General features: G+C 32.9%; 1 protein-coding gene across 1 annotated transcript in view; it reads left to right on the top strand.

Moving 5' to 3' along the window:
• Cfap47 (cilia and flagella associated protein 47) overlaps positions 1 to 21,284 on the top strand; it is a 290,704-nt gene that overhangs the window by 16,844 nt on the left and 252,576 nt on the right. The window contains exons 9-18 of the mRNA XM_045140870.1: positions 2,826 to 3,015; positions 3,765 to 3,981; positions 7,913 to 8,065; positions 10,904 to 11,096; positions 11,195 to 11,291; positions 15,596 to 15,812; positions 16,089 to 16,330; positions 17,051 to 17,181; positions 18,403 to 18,525; positions 19,972 to 20,103. Coding sequence (XP_044996805.1) covers positions 2,826 to 3,015; positions 3,765 to 3,981; positions 7,913 to 8,065; positions 10,904 to 11,096; positions 11,195 to 11,291; positions 15,596 to 15,812; positions 16,089 to 16,330; positions 17,051 to 17,181; positions 18,403 to 18,525; positions 19,972 to 20,103 — 1,695 coding nt within the window. The remainder of the gene's footprint in view (positions 1 to 2,825; positions 3,016 to 3,764; positions 3,982 to 7,912; positions 8,066 to 10,903; positions 11,097 to 11,194; positions 11,292 to 15,595; positions 15,813 to 16,088; positions 16,331 to 17,050; positions 17,182 to 18,402; positions 18,526 to 19,971; positions 20,104 to 21,284) is intronic.

Consider the following 21,284-nt stretch of genomic DNA (forward strand, 5'->3'; position numbering starts at 1 on the left):
TTAAACACAGAAGTTTGGTATGATTAAACAGTTCCACCAAAGAGTGCATTTTCAGAGTATTAAAACTATGCTCACACAAAATTTTTGCATGAATGTTTTATGCCATCATTATCTATAATAAAATATAAAAAGAGAAAAATGAGGCCAGATTTGACCATCAGAAAACAGCCTTCCAAGGACTAGCTTAGAACTCCTTAAATCATAGGTCACAAACTTATAATTTCTGTTTTGTTGTTTTTCTTAAAATTTTTTAGAGTATAATTGGTGTCATAGAATGACTGGGAATATGATTTTTTGCTACTGAAATGATTGTTAGAATTCACCATTAAATAAATTTTGTTCTAGGGTTTTCTTGGTTATATTTGTTAGATGGTGTTGCCAAAGTCTCAGAGATTATTTTTTCTTTTTTTTTAAAAAAATATTTACTTACTAGACAGAAAACGAGAGAGAGAGAGAGAGAGAGAGAGAGAGAGAGAGAGAGAGAGAACGAGAGCGAGCGAGAGGGGGGCAGATAGAGAGAATGGACACATGAGGGCCTCCAACCACTACAGTTGAACTCAGCGCATGCACCACTTTGTGCATCTGGCTTACGTGAGTACTGTGGAATTGAACCTGGGTCCTAAGGTTTGTAGGCAAGCACTATAATCACTGATCCATCTCTCCATTCCAAGATTAGTTTTTCTTCACCTTTATCTCCTGTTCATTCTGGGTAATCTCTATTGTCTTTTCTTCAAGTTCATTGATTATTGTTTGTGCTAGTTCAAATCTGCTATTGGTGACTTTTTAGTGAATTTTTAATTAAAATTACTTAGAACATTTATTTATTTTCTTTAATAATTTCAATATATTAATATTGTCCTTTTGAATGAGACATCACATTCTAATTCTTTATACCTGTTTTCATCTAGTGCTTTGAGAATATTTATAATAGTTTCCTTGTCATTATTAGTACAAAATTTGAGTTTGTTCAGGGACATTTCCGATTATGTGTTTCCTATATGTTGGCCATACTTTCCTGTTTCTAAATTCCAACATAATTTTCTGTTGAAAACTTGTTGAAACAAGCATTTTGGCAACTCTGGTTATCAGATAACCCCAAGTTGTTGCTTCTGATTGTGGTTATACTGTTTATTTAGTGATACTCTGAACAGATTCTATATTGGTAGTTTAATTTGTTATGAGAAACCTGTCAAGTATGTGGTGGTTTGATTCAGGTGTCCCTCATAAACTTAGGTGTTCTGACTGCTAGGTTGCCAGCTGATGGAGATTCGGAAATTAATGCCTCCTGGCTGCAGTGTATTGTTGGGGGTTGGCTTATGGGTATTATAACCAGTTACCCCTTGTCAGTGTGTGACACACTCTCCTGTTGCTGTTGGCCAGGAGGTGATGTTCACCCTCTGCTGATGCCATTGTTTTCCCCTGCTATCATGGACTTCCCTTTGTGTCTGTGAACCAAAATAAACCTTTTTTCCCCCCTCAAGCTACTCTTTATTCAGTGTTTTCTGCCAGCAATGTGAACCTGACTGCAACAACTATCTCTGTTAGTATTCAGCTGATGCATTGACAGAGGTTCTTTTAAATTCCTTGATTCAATAATTTTAACAACTCTTTATAAATCTGTTTGGAAGCATGTTTCCATTGTTCTGACAAAGAGTTTCCAACTTGTTTCCAGTTTTTAATAATTCCAAGTCAACAGCCTTCATATCAAGAGGTTCTTTCAAGACTTTCCTGGGAATGTACATCGATATCCAGCTGTGTCTGTCAATCTAGATTCCCAGTACCTTTTTAGTTCCCTAAGAATATGCCATGAATTTAACTGATTATTATTTAATAGCTTTTTTAAAAAGTTAGATGTAAAGCTACTTAGTGATATTGTTATAATTCAGCTTCTCTCTTTATGGGCTGCTAGGTCTAATGGTTATCATAAGTATTATAGTCATCATGCTGATGATTTTTTTAAATTTAATTTTTATTAACATTTTCCGTGATTATAAAAAAAAAATCCCATGGTAATACCCTTCATACCCCCCCCACCTTCCCCTTTGACATTCCATTCTCCATCATATATGCTGATGATTTTTAATGGCTATCACAAAACTGAATTTAGGAGAATAGAATTATAGCAATTAAAATATCACAAAGCCTTTTATTTGCTTTTAGCATTTCAGCAGTATTTCTTTAAAATAAACACTCTTTGGATTGTTTGTAAGTGTTTAAATCATTTGTAAATATCTGGAAAAGTCGATTTTCAATAATTTTACCAGGGTTTTCATTTGTGGAGAAGTGGATTTTGGAGGTTTTTTTTTGGGGTTTTTTTTTTTTTTTTTTGAGGCAAGCCCAACAGACTGCCTTTATTTTCCCCTTTCCGTGAGAGTGAGAGAGTGAGGGGAGGGGGAGAATTGATGCACCAGGGACCCCCAGCCACTGTAATCGAACTCAAGATGTATGTGCCCCCTTGTGCACATGTGTAACTTTGCATGTTTGTGTCACTATGCATCTAGCTTATGTGGAACTTGGAGAATTGAACATGAGTCCTGAGGCTTCACAAGCAAGTGCCTTAACCAATAAGCCATCTCTCCAGCCCTTAATCTATAACTCTTGAAATGCTGTGGTGCTGTTATTAGTTTTTATTCAATTTCTAATAATGAATTTCTCACTGGTTTGTTGTTACTCAAATTTCCTAAAGTGATTATATATCCATATATCCTCATGAATAACTTAGTGTTCCTTGAGATTGAAATGATCTATCTTTGGATTTGTTTTATTCATTCATTTATTGTTTGTTTTATCTATTGGAATATTGATCACTTCTGCTCTTCTTTTAGAATGTAATATGTTCATTTGTTCCACATCAACTTGGATCCTTTAAAATGAAGCAGGTGATAGAGATTATTGGCCCAGTGGCAGATGAAAATTTAAAGTCTTTGTCAATGAAACCTTTTCATTTCATAAATTTAGAATTCCACTGCACTTGCAAAGCTTCTACTAAGAATGTTGGGGTGAAAATAAATACTGGTATGGTATTTTATGAGTTCTATTCACTTTTGATGTAACTGTTGTTATTGTAAGATTATATTAATATGCTAATATACATATATATATATGCATACATAGATACACACACATACATACATGTCAAATAAGGTCAAATCTAGTGCTTTTTAACTTTTGCATCCAATTCATCTGGAAGGCCTACTAAAATTTTAACACTGACCTAAAATTTCAGCATTGATTATTAAGTATATCTATGGTAAGGCCTAAAAATTTATTCTGTATTCCTGGTGGATAAATCTGACTTCTTCAGGTTCTCGTGTTTATTTTTAATTTTAATTTTGTTTTTTTTTTTTTTTTGGGGGGGGTTCTTTCTTCTTCTTTTTTATTTTATTTTATTTTTTTTGAGGCAGAGTTTCACTCCAGCCCACACTGACCTGGAAATCTCTGTAGTTCCAAACTGGCATTCATCTCCCAGTGCTGCTCCTTCCTTAGCCCACTGAGTACTGGGATTATAGGTGTGAATATTACATCAAGCTCTATTTTATTTTATCTTAATGCATATATTTTTTTATTGATTAAATTATCATTTTACTAAGTTGGTTTGTACAGGCCCACTTATTAAGTCATTTGTATTTTTTAATATGGTTGGAAATTTAGCATTGAAGTTAATACTAATTATCCAGTATATTAATTAGTTTGTAGCTAATATTTATAATGGTGCATGAAATTGAAAGTACTACATATGAACTTAATATGAAATTCTATGTAAGGAATATCCCCTGTGATCAGTAATCCCACAAGACGCTACGTGATCAAAGATTCATCACAAAAAGAGGATAAGCCACCTGCAGCAGCAATGCTTCAATCAGCCATGACACACCTTCATAGTCATCATTTACATGAAGAAGCAACAAAGAACGCACTGATTGCCTTCCCTAATGACAGAGCTGCAAGTATTAGATGTGGTGACCATCATGAACATTTCCGGTAATATGTAATGTTAAGAAATTAGCCTTAAAATATAATGCCCAACACGATAAACAAAGACATGACAATATCCTGGTATTAGAAAACAAATGATGACAATAATAACTGGAAATGATCTTTTATTTTCTCCTTTTTAAAATAAATGTGCATACTTAATTTTGGTTGCCCCTTCCTCCTCTCTTCCTCATTTCCTTGCCTCCAAATCTCTGCATATGCCCTCCTATCCCCATATCCCCCATTTGACTTTCATGTCACTTAAATTCTTCCTCCCCTCTCATGATGTCTCCTGTGTATTTGGAAGTGAATAATACATGAAATAATTCTTAAAATATAATATTGACAAATATAAAAATGATAGAAATAGTCACTGTTGGATATAGAATACCTTATAATAGTTATGCTTGAATTACTCTAAATAAAACTATTCAAGGGCTGGAGAGATGGCTTAGTGATAAGGTGCTTGCCTATGAAGCCTAAGGACCTCAGTTCAAGGCTCGGTTCCCCAGGACCCATGTTAGCCAGATGCACAAGGGAGCTCATGCGTCTGGAGTTCATTTGCAGTGGCTGCAGACCCTGGTGGGCCCATTCTATCCCTCTCTCTGTCTCTTTCTCTCTCTGTCTGTGGCTTTTACATAAATAAATAAATAAATAAATAAATAAATAAATAAATAAATAAATAAAATAAACTCTTTAAAAAACTATTCAAATTGTTAGAATACGATTATCATCATCTTTTTTTATTCCCTCAAAGATAAATTTCCAATAACCCTAAACTGATAAAACTTCCCCAGTTATATTAATAAGGGGTGCTTGAATTGAAATCTTAAATTACTAATTTATTAATGATAAATTACAAATAATTAGCATGTGTTGACATAGTTCTGGGCCACAATCCCAGAAATATTTTTAACATTTGAGATTAAAATTTTTTATTTTCTATCTCCTTATATGTTATTAGTAGACTCTATAAACTGAGTAGTAGCACTGTGTGTTCTCTGCTTTTCTCTTTATCATAGAGGAATTACTAGACCAATTAATTTGACATCTATTTTTCTCATATACCATACAATTTTTAATTCATTTAAAATTATCTACAGTGGGAAAATTATATAATGTCCTATTGTTGCAGTCAGGTTCACATTGCTGGTAGAAATCAACCAAGAGCAGCTCATGGGAAAAGAGGCTTATTTTGGCTTACAGGCTCAAGGGGAAGAAGATCCATGATGGCAGGGAAAATGATAACATGAGTAGAGGGTGGACATCACCCTCTGGCCAACATAAGGTAAACCATAGCAACAGGAGACTATGCCAAATACTGACATGGGGAAACTGGCTATAACACCTGTAAGCCCACCCCCAACAATACACTCCCTCCAGAAGACATTAATTCCCAAATCTCCATCAACTGGGAAGCTGGCATTCAGAACACCTAAGTTTATGGGGTACACCTGAATAAAACCACCACACTTATGTACAGTCTTAATTCTTTTCTAAATTTCATTCACATCTACCTTTCTTTTATTTTTTGTGTCTTTATTTACAAGATGCATAAGCACAGAATTATAAAACCATACAGGTATACATTTAAATAATTATTTGTTATAAAGAAGACATTCTGTGGTTTCTTCTGGCCCATTAAACCCCTCTAGTGGTCTACAGTGATGGCTTCTTGAAACCCTTATAGACTGTCTATACCAAGTTGTGATGGTTTAATTTAAATTTAAGTTTATTTTCTAAATATGCATCAATTAGATCATAAAGAATAGCTAGAATTAAATAAAGTTTACAAGTTCATATTTATTTTTTCCTCAATGATTTTTTCACATTAATAGAAAAATATCAGTTCAGTTATTTTCTGGTTATCAATTTATAAGTTTCAGAAATGAGGGCTGGAAAGATAGTTAAGCAGTTAAGGCACTTGCCTGTGAAGCCCAAGGTCCCAGGTTTGATTCCCCAGTACCCACATAAGCCAGATGCACAAGGTGGCACATGTGTCTGGAGTTCATTTACAATGCCTAGAGGCCCCAGTGCACCCATTGTCTCTGTTTCTTCTTTTGTCTATTCATTTGTTTATTGGTAATTGTAATTGCCATTTCACTTAATGTATTTTACTCTTTCAATTTTTGAGATGGTATCTCATTCAGTTACCATGTTGCTGAGACAAATATCCAACCAGACACAAGTTGTAGGTGGAAGTGTTTTATTTTAGCTTACAAATCCAAGGGGAAGTTCCATAAGTGGTGGAAGAAGCTGCTTACTTCCATAGATTCAAGCAGAGAGAAAAAAGTGCCACAAACAAAACATCAGTACCAACACACACACAGCCCCCACCCCCAGGACCATCTTGCTGTCTTACACCTTTTGGACTGGAATTCTAACTGGCTCCTTCAATGAACCTTAGTGCTTGATGACAGGAATCACTCCTGGTGACACCTGCTCCAGCCAGGCATCTGGAGACCCAAGTTGCAAGCTTAATAAAATACCTGAGTCTATGAGAGACATAACTTTCATAACACCACAGATGGAGATAAATCAGGAATTATTATTTATAGTGCTATATCCTGTTTATAACATTGTAAGGCATGGATGACATTCAGTAAGTTATTTTGAATTAAGAAAAAGTAAGATAAAATATTTATTTACATACTAACTTGTATTCCTTGTACACACCATATTTGAAAACAAAATAATTCATTATATGCTGCAGAGATAATTGTACGTGTTTAGTCTTTAAGAATCAGGTAATGATTTGGATGTGTTCATGACATCCCCTTACTTAAGAAATTACTTGGCGGTGCACACCATCCTAGCACTTGGGAGGCAGAGGTAGGAGGATTGCCATGAGTTTGAAGCCAGACTGAGACAACATAGTAAATTGCAGGTCAGCCCTACCTCAATAAACCAAAATAAATAAATAAATAAATAAGATTACTTCTTAGGCTGGAATGATGGCTTAGCGGTTAAAGCCCTTGCCTGTGAAACCTTAAGGACCCAGGTTCAATCCCCTACTTCCCTTGTAAGCCAGGTACACAAGGTGGCACATGAGTCTGGAGTTCATTTGCATTGGCTAGAGGTCTTGACACACATACCCTTTATCTATCTCTCCCTCTCTCTTTCTCTCTCTTTCCCTCTCTGTCGGCCTCTTTCTCTCAAATAAGTAAATAAAATATTTGAAAAAGAAAAAAAAAGAAATAACTACTTTACTGCTTTTCACAAACCTTCCTTTCACCTTGATACAGATCTCAGTATCTTAGCTGTATAGCTGTATGAATTATTTCTACATTTTAAAAATGGCTAAGTTTAATAGCCAGAAGAGAAGAAATTTAAAGAACTGATTTGAATAAATAATATTTCCCTTTTTGAGTATCAGTGTTAAGTTTTCAGGTCATTTAAAACTCTTATATAAATATTGAGGAATTATAGAAAACAAGGATTTTTTATTTTATTTATTTTATTTTTATTTTTGTTTCCTGCATCAATTTATTATTGAAAGCTACTCACAATCTCTAGAGTTTGAGAAAAATAGCAAGTTTAACAAAAATGATTGTTTCCTTTTTTAAGTTTGATCAGACTGAACTAAAAGAAATAATTTTTAAGGAAACATTACTCAGATTCAAATATCGTTTCTTGATCAGTTTATAATCTAAAACTGTTGTATTTGCCTACTTGTCTGTTTCCCGAAGGATGGGTTTGCGGTAGGTATTCTGATATTCCAATGGCCTGAGGAAGAATTTCTTTCTGATGATATTAAAGAATAAAATAAGTTCTCACTCTTAATTCTACATGCAGTATCTTTGTATGTAGCAGGATATGCAGAAAGAGATCAGACGTGCCCAACATCTAATGCTAAAATTGGCTAGTTAGGCACTCCAATCATACTGACTGCACAAATGAATATATCATATTTTAACATCATTTTCTCATCTTTCAGAACAATTTTTACAAAGATTCCAAGACACGACTATCTGGATCCTGATTTTGAATATACTGAATGGGAAAATCTAGAGAAGAAATTAAATCGAGACTACTATACAGAATATATTAAAAATTTACGAAGAGTGCGCCTCCAGAAAGAAGCACGGAAGTAAGGTTCAACTCCACAAACAGTATCTCTTGTGTTTCTTCTTAACGTCATCACTTTAATTGGTAAAAATGTGTTGTATTGTGCAGATGACTACTATGATATATGTGCACAATGGCAATGATCCAATCTGAATTATTAGCATTTTCATTCTCTTAAAAATTTTTGTAACTCAAAAAAATTAAATGTATTTTTATCTATTTGTTGAGAGAGAAAGTGAGAAAGAAAGAACGAAAGAAAGATAGATAAAAAGAGAGAGAATGGGGGTTCCAGGGCCTCTAGCCATTGCAAACAAGTTCTAGATGCATGTGCTATAAGCATCTGGCTTATGTGGGTCCTGGGGAATCAAATCCAGGTCGTTAGGTTCTGGAGGCAAGTGTATTAACCACTGAACCATATCTCCAGCCTACTTTTAATTTTTTTTTTTTTGGTTTTTCGAGGTAGGGTCTCACTCTGGTCCAGGTTGACCTGGAATTAACTCTGTAGTCTCAGGGTGGCCTTGAACTCATGGCAATCCTCCTACCTCTGCCTCCCGAGTGCTGGGATTAAAGGCGTGCGCCACCACGCCCGGCCTTACTTTTAATTTTTTTATTAAAAAATTCTGATTACAATCTACTAAGATTGTCTTCTTTTGCTCCCATTCCCTATTCTGCTTTCACTGAATCCCTTCTAACTAGTCCCTCCTTTATATATTTGTCCCTCCTCCATCATTTATAATGAAATATTGATGGGCCCAATACCTAATACTGTATAAGTATGGTATAGGTAATGATAACTTCTGTGAGATTATGTATTTAACTGCCACTTTATGTGTAAAAGATAGCAACCCAAAGTACTCCTCCCCATTCTCTGGCTCTTGCATTCTTTCTGCCCCTTTATCCACAATGTTCCTTGAACTGTGAAGGGTGTGACAGATGTGATAGATATATCTCTTTTAGTGCTGAACACTCAACAGCCATTTGTTCTCCATACTTTGATAAGTTTTGATACTCCCCAGTAGTTACCATCATCCACAAAACTGGCACATAGTGGCGTGACTGCTCTCTGATTGTATTTTTTTTTACACTCCACAGGAGTGAATTCACACCTAGTGCTGAAAATCTAATCAAAAGCCTATTTATGTGATAGTCATAGATCCTAGTGGGAAGGTACTACTGTTGTTTGGCTAAATGAATATGTTGTACCTATCAAATTATTTAAATATTCAATCTAATATTTATGTTTATGCTTATATATTAGTGTTGTTCTCATCTTTGTTCAGAGAAGTTTCTTTCTGTAACTGTTGACCAAGGTAGTAACTATGTTTATAAATGACAGTAGGCCATTTCAGGGCAATCATACAGTATAATCTTGTTAAATCAGGGTAATTCATTCTTTTATTTCCTTATACTTTGTGTTTGAAACCTCAAGTTCCTTGATATTGCTATAATTTCTATTCTAATTTACCTGTAATTTCTATTCTAATTTACAAGTAACAGTGTATTTTAATTTTAATGCCTGTATGTCTTTACCAGACTTTGTTGTTATTTTTCTTTTTGGTAATAAGTCATTCTAATTGTCATAGGATGATCTCATTGCCATTTTCATCATTGTTTTTGATAGCTATATATATTGAGGACTTGTAACATAAATTTGTTGACTTCATTTTAGAAGTGTTTATTTCACTTATCTGTATGTATCTATATACATACACACACATACATACATACATACATACATACATACATACATACACACACACACACATACATACATACTTAGTTGTTTTTTAGGTAAGGTCTCACACTACCTCAGGCTGACCTGGAATTCACTATGTAGTTTCAGGGTGGCCTCGGACTCATGGGGATCCTCCTACCTCTACCTCCCAAGTGCTGGGATAAAAGGCGTGTGCCACCACACCCAGTTTACCTATATTTTAATTGGACTTTTGAGAAGTTTGTTTTAAAGTTATTTATATGTTCTAGACAAATCCCTTCTCAAATAAATAGTTTGTACATTTTTTCTTATTGAATATGTTGGGTTTTTTTTTTTTTTACTTCTGTTAACTTTTCTATACAGAGCTTCTTGTTTGATATAATCCCATTTGTTTATTTTTGTTTTTTTTGCCTGTATTTTGGAATTTTTATTAAAAAATATTGCTTATTGTTGCCCCTATAGTTTCTTCTAATAGGGTCTTACATTCATATCCTTAATCTATTTTGTGTTCATATTTACATATAGTATTATGGGTTAAATTTAGTCTTCTTCATATATGTCAGATTGCTTTGTTTATTCTTTAGATTATTTATTATGTTCAGTCATTTCACCTGTATTTTAAAATGTGTTAAAAGTAAAAGGTAGTTACTATAACTAGTTTAGTTATAGTAGCTTTTGTTACTTTTTTATTTGGGACTGTCTTTGTTTTAGCTAAAAGAAAGCTTGATGTAATGGATTGAAGTGCATGTGATTCATGCAAAGTATATTATCAGGAGATCCTTGTAAAAGATGGAGGAAGTAGAATAGATCAAGGAAGTATGTATATATCTTAAAGTTTACACTAAACCTGTTGAGGATCTTCTCTGGAGAGAAGATAGTTGTCCCTACCTTTTCTTCCAAATCACTTATTTACTGTGATCTGTGCCTGAGAATGACAAAGAGGTAGGAATGGTCCCAATTTCCTCTATAAAGTCTTTAAGAAGGGCACCACTTTAGTTGTAAGAACTTCCTGAAGATTAATTTTACAATCTGGATAAATAAATATGAATGTCTACAAAAGAATGCCCTATGGGGAATGTTTGTACTTATTACTGTTTTTTTTTTCCTAAACAACTTGGCTTCATTTTACTATTATTATTTTAATAGGGAAGGCAGATTTCCATATGGCAATAGAGAGCAAGGCATGGAACCATCATCAGGAATAAAGTCACCTTCACTGTCACAATCAGAAATCAAAGATCAGCTACCTTTATCTTCAGAGGATAATTCAATGGAAACTAAAAGATTGTTAAGTACCAAGAAAATAGCAAACAAGGAGACAGAGTCCCTGCAGAGAAAGGCATGTGAAATATAGTAAATGTTTTAGGCTGTCAGAATTCTAAAAATAACTTGTGTTAATATTGAATGATTAATTTTTGCAAAAAATACTTTCTTTAGATTCTCAAAGGACTTAAATCAAGCCCATCCACTCTGCAAGAACAACATGATTGCAGCATAATTTTGACACCAAAGAAAATTCATCAAGTAATTGTTGGTAAGAATATACAAAAATCTAATACAGTCATTTTATATGTATATATAAAATAAAATATATAAAATATATAAAGTATATATATATAAAAGTATATATATATACTTATTAATGGTAATTTATATAATTATTTTAGAACAGTTAAATATTCTGTGCTACTTTGGGGGAATGTTTAGTAGTTTGTGTATTTTGTGGAATTATTTCACCTTTTAATTTTATTTTATAGAGAGTGAGAGACAGAAAGAGAGAGAGAGAGAGAGAGAGAGAGAGAGAGAGAGTGAGTATTGGTGCACCAGGGTCTCAGCCACTATAATCACACTCCAGACCCTTGTGTTGCCTAGTGGGCATGTGCAACCTTGCATTTGTCTTACCTTTGTGCATCTAGCTTACATGAGATCTAGAGAGTCAAACATGGGTCCTTAGGTTTCACAGGCAAGCACTTTAACCACTAAGCTATCTCTCCAGCCTCTATTTCACTTTTATATTACTACTTTTTATGCATATAGTTGTGGCATTCCTGCTCAATTTTATTTTCAGTGTGTGTATTAGTGGATTGTGTAGTGTTCCTTTTGGTGTATTTGAAATTAAAGTATATTTTCATTATCAATATAATTTATAGATTTTATTTTTATTTCAAAAACCAACATTAAGTTTTATTAATATTATCTTTCTTTTTTTTGTTTTAAAAGTCATCAGTGTTTTTACTTATATTTACATTTTCTTATGACTCTTTTGGATTTATTTCATTCTACTTTTTTGACTGAGTCTATTTTATATATTTTTAAAATATTTTTTGTTCATTTTTATTTATTTATTTGAGAGTGACAGAGAGAGAGAGAAAGAGACAGATAGAGAGAGAATGGGCGCACCAGGGCTTCCAGGCACTGCAAACGAATTCCAGATGTGTGCTCCCCCTTGTGCATCTGGCTAACGTGGGTCCTGGGGAGTTGAGCCTTTAACCAGGGTCCTTAGGCTTCACAGGCAAGTGCTTAACTGCTAAGCCATCTCTAGCCCTCTATTTTCTATTATATCACAATTTTTTAAACTTTTTTTTAGAGAGAGAGAGAGAGAATGGGCTTGCTAGGGCCTCCAGACATTGCACACGTACTCCAGATGCAAACACTACCCTGTGTATATGGCCTATGTGGGTCCTGGTGGATTGATCCTAGGTCCTTTGGCTTTGCAGATTAGTGCCTTAACTGCTAAGCCATTTCCTACAGCCCTCATTTTTTTGATAATTACTTAAATATATGTTAATTTACAGTCAACAAAGTTTGGAGATGTATATATATATTGATATGTGTGTGTGTGTGTGTGTGTGTGTGTGTGTGTGTGTGTGTTATTTGTTGTGGGAGCAGCAGTCATTTGGTGGGGAGGGAATGCCTCTGGGCATGATGTTTCAACCTATGGCTCTTATAATATTTCTGCCGCCTCTTCAACAAAATTCCCTAAGCCATGGTGGATGAGTTTTAAGTCTATTTCAGTGATTGAGCTCTTAGGAGCCTCTGGGTCTCTGCTTTGGTAAGTGTTGAGTATGCTCAGGGTCTGCCTCTTTCAAGTTGGTGCTTACTTTCAGGGTCACCATGCAGCACTCTTGCTCATCTCCCCAATTCCTCTGTAGTTTCAGCTGTTGCTTGGCTGAAGTGCAAGGGGTAGTTTATCTCCTCGGGTTTCACTATCTTCTGAAAAAGAACAGATTATCCAGTGAAGAGTGAAGATAACATAGCTTAAATGATAAAAGTATTATCAATTTAGGGAAAATTTGATGTATGTAAACTCTCTTTTAGCCAAGGACTAGTGGGAGCTTGACACTAGAGCATAATCATTGTCTCTATATGATTTTGATCTGGTTCCTAATTCCACCTATGGGTTCCTTTACAATGGGTGGATCTCTTAGCCAACCAGAAAGCTGTTGGTTACCCAATGAAACTGTGTGCCACTATTGCATTGGCATGTACATCCTGTTAGGGTGTTTGCTTCTGAATAGCTTAGACGTCTGGTTGCTCAGAACTTTGTTGGTCACTTTCCCCAGTAGCTTGTATAGAAATTTCCAACACAAGATGGGTTAACTGTCTGTGGATAGTCTCTCTTCTGTATTATAGTGAGGTCTTACCATGCTCTGTGTTGGCAGCAAATGGTGTCTTCAGCGATAGGGTCTTGAACATTTTCTGAAATATATTCTATGTATTTAAAGAGCTATTTGGAGACATAGAAGATAGGCAAAATGACATTATGTCCTATGAATTCAGCACTATATAATCTAAAATTCAGTAAGAAATTTTGCAAAAACTTATAGATTCTTTTTTAATTTAAAATATTTTATTTATTTGTATGCAGAAAGAGAAGGGAGATGGGGAGAGAGAGAGAAAATAGGTACACCAGGCCGTCTTGCCACTGTAAACAAACTCTAGATGCTTGAAACACTTTGTGTATCAGTCGTTCCATGGGTACTAGGATATCAAACCCACATTGTTTGGCTTTGCAGGTGTGTGGATTAACTGCTGAGTCATCTTCCCAGCCTGATAGTGTCTTTTTAAAATGCACTTGTAAATGGAAAATAATTAGAACAACTGGAATAATTATAAATAGGAAAATAAATGCCCTATTGTACAGCTAGAGTAATGAAAACATTATGTTGACATAAATATAAACATAGGTATATAAGTTAGTGAAATAGGTAAGAATCTAGAAATAGATCTCAATTATATGGATGCCTGAATTTTTTCAAAGGTCCAAAACAATGCTATACAGAAAGGACAGTATGTACAACAAATGATGCTCAAGCATTTGAATATATTGTAAAAATAAGCATTTATAAATATAATATACAAAATTCAAAATTAAAATTGATCCAAAACAGATTCCATCAAGATGCTAGAAGTACTATGGTTGATTTTTTTTACCCTACAATAATAATTATTCATGGACAAAAATATCATCATAAGGGCTTTGTCCTTCAGGTAGGAAGTTGTCAAACAGTGGAATGCAGACCAATGACATTCAATTTGAGACAACAGATCTTTTCTCATGTCTGCGGAAGGTTTACTGATAAATAGTCTTATACTCAGACCAGAAAACAACTCCATTACCTTGTGGTGTCATTAGCAACACCGTTTAAGCTTGGTTTTACCATCAAGGATCTATTGTATAATATGGTTTCTATCATACATTGTATACATGAAAATACTGAAAGATTATGAGTTTTCTTATCACAAAGTTGACAAGTATATGAGGTAATCATTCTTTAATTACTGTGATTTAACCATTCTACAATTGAGACATATATCAGAACATTGTCATATAGTACAAAATATAAGAAATTGATACACTGATGTACAATGGAATATAATTAAATTTTACAACAAACAAAAATTTTTTCATTTGCAGCAACAGAAATGGATATGGATATAAATAAAGTAAAACTTTCACTTCTGCAAACCAAGATATGGGTGAAAGAATACAAAATTTCATTTAGATATGTATAATAAATCTTAGTAATAATAATATACATTATTTAATAAAGGAACTACTGTTAATAATGCATTGTATGAATGAAAATTGTTAAGAATATATTCTAAATATCTATACCAAAAATGAAGTCATAAATATTTTCATTATATTTTATAACATCATAATACAAATGTATGAAAATATTATGTTTCCCTTTAAAAATATATTTATAAGTATGATGGAGAATGGAATTTCAAAGGGGAAAGTGTGGTGGGGAGGAGGGAGGGAATTACCATGGGATTTTTTTTTATAATCATGGAAAATGCTAATAAAAAAAATATATATATTTATACATACATATATAAACATTATCAATTTTATCTTAATGCTGTGGAAAGTGAATTATAAGCCATATGTTTTGGCTGTGTAGCAATTTGGAAATAAAAATGGTTAAGTTAAGGCTTTAAAATTATTATAATATAAAATCTCTGACATTTAAATAACACTTAGGGAATAAGTCCTGAGAAAACTGCCACCTTTGTGAAGTCTAGTCTAGTCAATATTATAAGTTCATGGGTAGGGGGATAGCAGTTATTGGAATGTTATTAATCATCGTGATGAGTTTTATTGTACTTATTTTATTATAATTTTCTATATAAGCAGAATATATTCATAGTGAACTTAAGCTAATAATTTCTAAACATGAAAATATAAAAATATAGCTAATATTTTTGATGGTATATTAAGTATTTTCCTGTTAGTTTTATATAAGTTGACTTACAAATATATATCTTGACAATCTAAAATATAAATGGCCACTTTTGGCATAAACTTAACACTTACTCTCATTATTTCAGGTCCATCTGTCCTTAACTTTGGTGAGATTTGTATGAAATCTACAAAGACTGAACAGCTGCATATTGTAAATATGTTACCTATGCACATATTGGTTCAGTTTGATATTAATTTGGAAGAACTTCAGAAAACCAACCAATTTTCATATGTGATTCCGCCTATTTCTAGTACTCATATTTCATTGATATTTGAATCTTCTACTATTGGAAAATTTTGGAAGTACGGTTTATTTTTGAATTTCTGTTTGGTAAAATCATTATACAGTGTATTTGATCCAAAACTAGAGAAACTGTATAAATGTATCAACTTGTAGTCTTGTATTTTCATGTATTTCAGTGGTAATCTATTTTTATTTTCTGATAATAATAATAAAATATGCAATTAGAATTAATCATGTCTGTTAACATACATCATTTATATTTTAACATGTATCTGAATTCTATAATCAGAAATTGATGTAATAAGTTAAATTCAGATGCTTTTGCTATGTTACAGATCATTTACATTTAGAGTGAACAACACTGTTGGTGGACACATCCTAGTGATGGCTGATGTCCTTCCTGTAAAACTTGAACTATCTACTAAAGAGCTTGTACTTAGACCACAGACCTTCTCATTAAAAACATGTTTTCGGGGTACAGTTAGACTGTACAATCGTCTTAATGTTTCTGCCCAGTTTACATGGAAACCAGCAAGTACACTAAGAGGAATTGCTTTTTCCATTCGTCCAGCTAAAGGTAATTTTTTGGTTACTCTAATGAGATATTTATTCATTCATTCATTCATTCATTCATTCATGCATTAATTATTTATTGACTGCATGTTGTATACTTTTGCTTAAGAGCACAGAAATAAACTAGATATTCTCATAAGGGGTAGTGTTTTACATATGTACATGTGATTTGAAAATAAATATGCTTTTAGGGATCTCCAGAGAAACAGAACCAGTAAGAGACTTTGATGGATATATAAGTTCTTGTTTTACATGGTATTGTGCACTTACAAGACCGAAGTTTGCAAGGCAGGGTAGAGACCCAGGGAGTAATTGATGGTATAGATTTTACACATGGTATTCTGGAGAAAAGATTCATATTTTCTCAGTGGTTCTGAGTCCTTCAAAGCTCTCAGGTATGACCTATTCACATTGTGAAGGATAATCTACATTGTAACTTGTTTGATTGACATAAGACCCATATGCTTTTCAAACAATAACATTTTGTTATGCATTTACTTTACCTACTACAAAAGTGGTTTGTGATTTTAGATTATAATAAAATTGTATGGTATTAGTTAATTTCATAATACCTCACTTAGCATTTTCCTACTATTGAAATTTAGTCTTAATTTATTATATAATGCTATTACATTTATATGTCAACTCTTATTTTGAATGTTAACAAAAAGTTACCAAAGTGACAATTAGTGAATATCTTATTTTCTGTCTATGTTGTTTGTAGGCATTGTTGATGCATATTGCTCACTGGAATGTGAAGTTACATGGCAGCCAGGTTTTAGTTCTCCAGATAAAGGAGAGTTTATTCTTGAAGTCACTGGAGGAAACATGTTGACACTAAAATGTTCTGCAAATGTAACTATTTTCCTTGGACATAATATTTTTCTTAAGATGTATAAAGTACCTCATATGAATATATGTATAGAGCTGTTTTGATTTACATATTTGCACACACACATATGTATAATATGTAAAGTATATAAAACTAACTTGTTACTTAATAATTGACTTTATTGTTGCATTAGTTACTTTACTCATTGCTGTGAACAAATACCTGACAGGAAGCATCTTAGGGAAGGAAAGAGTTTCTTGCTTATAATTTGTTTTTAATTTAATTTATTTATTTTATGAGAGAGAGGAGACAGAGAGGCAGAGAGAGAGAGAGAGAGAGAGAGAGAGAGAGAGACAGAGAGAGAGAGAGAGAGAGAGAGACAAACAGACAGAGACAGATACAAAGAGTGTATGGGTGCACAAGGGCCTCTAGCCATTGCAAACAAATGGCATATGCATGCACCATCTTTGGCATCTGGCTTTACATTATTGGTACTAGGGAATCAAACCTGGGTCCTTAGGCTTTGCAGGCAAGCACCTTAAATAATGAGCCATCTAGCCTGCCCCTTGCTTATGGTTTTGAGTATATCTATTCCATCATCTAAAACTAATTAAGACATCCAAGAATTTTATTAAAGAAATAGTAGATTGCCAGAGCTACTATAAATATATGCTATAATCATTGACACTACTTAAAAATAATTTCATAAATCCCAAACACAGTAGAATAGAGAAAATTATATTTTATGCTACTATGTAGTACTAATTGTTATAGTACTAGTTAATAGTTACTTATTAAATAGATCATGCCACCAAGGAAATACCGAATTTTTATTATTACAGAATCTTTTTCTCTTAATAAAATGCTATTAAAATAAGAGGCGAAATAAATATTTTTAAAAACTTTTTATTGACAGCTTCTATAAATATAGAAAATAAACCATGATAACACCCCACTATATACATATATATATATATATATATATATATATATATATAAAATTTTAAAAAATTCATTTATAATATTTTATAGAATTGATGAATGTTACATAGAATTAATACTAAATCACTTTTAAATTTGAATTTTTCAGCAGTTAAACTTGATAGTACTATTTTTTCCTTTAATTTTTTATATATGTGGTTAATACATATTTATAATTAAAGTATGTTATGTTTTGAGCAATATAATAAAAATATTTTAATTATTCTTATTTCGATCACATTTCCATTTTCTCCCATTACTAGGTTGGACATACGAAGGTCACCTTTTTAGAGCCAAGAATACTATTCAGTAATTGTGCGCAAGGTTTAACAACCTGGAGGAAAGCCATTCTTCATAATATAGGGCAAAACCATGCTTATTTCAAGGTAATGCATAATTTTGAATATTTATTATAAAAATCAAACATTATATTTTGAATCAATTTGTTAGTATCAAGAAACTCTGAAGTTAATACTTTACTATTTATAAGAGGAGTTAGAACAATTTTAAGTTATTTTAAATGAGGGCTTTCTGAGCATATTTCATTAAGTTTGTCCTTTTAGTTTTCTAAAATAATAATTTCTTACACTTCCTTTTTTTTTCTTTCTCATTTTCATACTTCTACTTTTTGTTGCATTTTAACATTTGGATTTATTGAAAGAAAAACCTGAAAAAATTCTCTCTCTCTCTATACACACACACACATACACACACACACACACACACACACACACACACACACATACACACACACTTTTAATCAGGGCTGTGGTAATAAAAGGGACTAGACAGAAAATATTTTTAAAATAACCTATGGATGAGATGCTGCTTCTTATTTAGGTGAATAAAAGGAAAACATTGATAGATTTTGCCTTTCTGAGAAATACATTAAACTTAAAATATTAAATTAAATAAAAATTAAAATGTATTATCATGGTAATAGAGGCTAGCATTTAAAGTGTTAATGAAAGCTTTACATTAACATGCTTTTATCTGTCTAATTTAACTGTTTTTTTTTTAATTTATTTTTTTAAGGTAGGGTCTCGCTCTAGCCCAGGCTGACCTGGAATTTGCTCTGTGTTCTCAGGCTGTCCTCGAACTCATGGCAATCCTCCTCCTACCACTGCCTCCCAAATGCTGGGATTAAAGGCGGGCACCACCACACCCGGGTCAATTTAACTTTGTTCAACATAAATGAAGAGAGCGTTTCCTACTCTATGTTAAAATTACTTAGTTCTTACCTCAATAGTCTATTCCTGTATTCCCAAAAGTTTCTTGACTATTTTCTCATTAAATTATTCTGGTTCAGCAGATTGCTAATGAGTCTAAATTGGCATATCAGAAACTACATCATAAAGGTCTGGTAAATTATTTATATCTTGCTGGTCAAAGTGATGTTTAAAGATTAGCTTTTCTTTGGAGGAGATAATAAAGAAGAGATTATGTCATTATACTGTTTCCTCAATAGCTTTACATTCAGTGTTTATGATAATGGAAAAATAGCCTGTCAAAGTAATATTGTCATCTTTTCTAGAAAATGCATCATATTCTTTTAATGTTTTATATATTCAAAGCACTCTAAGTTAGAAACCTCATTGTAAAATTTGAATTGGAAAGTGCCAACCATAGGAGATTCTTTTTACTGAATTAAGTTTACCATTACTTGTAGTTGAAACTATCTTTGTGTCTCATGTAGTCAAGTGATTACAAAATCGCCTCTGATCCTCAGACCTGTCACTGTCTGTATAGGTAATAGTATAGATGCCTCTCTACAAAACATTTAAAAAATAAATTTTAAAGGATATTGTGGCACTTTAAAATTTTAATTACAGATTTGTGATCAAAGTCTTTTGCCTACAATTAGTATTGTTCCATCAGAAGGAATAATCCCATTTGGGGGAATAATTGTTCTTAATATATCCTGTACACCCACTGTGGCAGAAAAATTTGATACAAGAGCAAAGGTATGTCTATCCATTTGTTTGGCAGTTCTTTATAAAGTTCTTCAATATTTGTAATAATAAGTGTGCTACAAAATTTAGTGTATGATTTTGCTTGGAAATTTATTTATTTTATAATGAATGGATTTTAAAGTTATAGCATTAAAGAGAACAAAATTAATTTATATTTTTGTATAGCTTGAATTAGTTCTAAATATTACATTTTAGAGAGTTTTGAAAAAGCAAATATATCTAAAGTATCTAATATAAATAAATTTACAGAGAATATTATTTTAGAAATAGATTTTATTTTAGAAATAATTTCCAATCAACATGAGAAAATTTTGCTCACAATTGTGGTTATATTTGCCATCTTTTAGTTTTTTCAAGTCCTCATTATTAAAAGAAATAGGGATAGCTTTCTCCCTTGGCATTAGTTAGGTGATATAGAAAAAAATTAGATATTTATTAGATTTGTAAAGATGAAAACAAAGATTGGGTTATTTTTTTCTAAAATGAAAGATACATTTCTTAAAAAAATATTTTATTTGGAGCTGAAGAGATGGCTTAGTGGTTAAGGCATTTGCCTGCAAAGCTAGAGGATCCTGGCTCAACTCTCTAGGACCCACATAAGCCAGATGCACAAGGGGGCATATGCATTTGGAGTACCTTTGCAGTGGCTGGAGGCTCTGGCATGCCCAATAACTCTCTCTGCCTCTTTTTGTCTCTCAAATAAATAGATAATGTATTTTAAAATATTTTATTATTATTTATTTAAGAGAGAGAGAGAGAATGAGAGAGAGGTGGGGGGAGGGAAATGGGTGGGCCAGGGCCTCTAGCTGCTGCAGACAAACTCCAGACATATATGCCACCTTGTTCATCTGGCTTACATGGATTCTGGGGAATTGAACTTGGGTCCTTTCAGTTTGCAGGCAAGGACCTCAACTGCTAAACCATCTCTCCAGTCCCAAAATTGGAGTATTTGATTTTAAAGCCTGCTAATTCTGTAGGTATATGCACAAGCATCACAAATAGGGTAATGGACCCAAGAAATATATATAATCAATCTATGGTTAAAATATCAGGGATACCTTCCAGAGGACGATAGATCTAAAATGAAATAACTCATCTTATATTCTTTGACATACTTTTAGGTTTAAGTTTAGAATGTGACTCTCCTATTCTTATCCATGTAGGGGTTTCAG

The sequence above is a fragment of the Jaculus jaculus genome, chromosome X (genome assembly GCF_020740685.1).
Source record: "Jaculus jaculus isolate mJacJac1 chromosome X, mJacJac1.mat.Y.cur, whole genome shotgun sequence".
Classification (NCBI taxonomy): Eukaryota; Metazoa; Chordata; class Mammalia; order Rodentia; family Dipodidae; genus Jaculus; species Jaculus jaculus.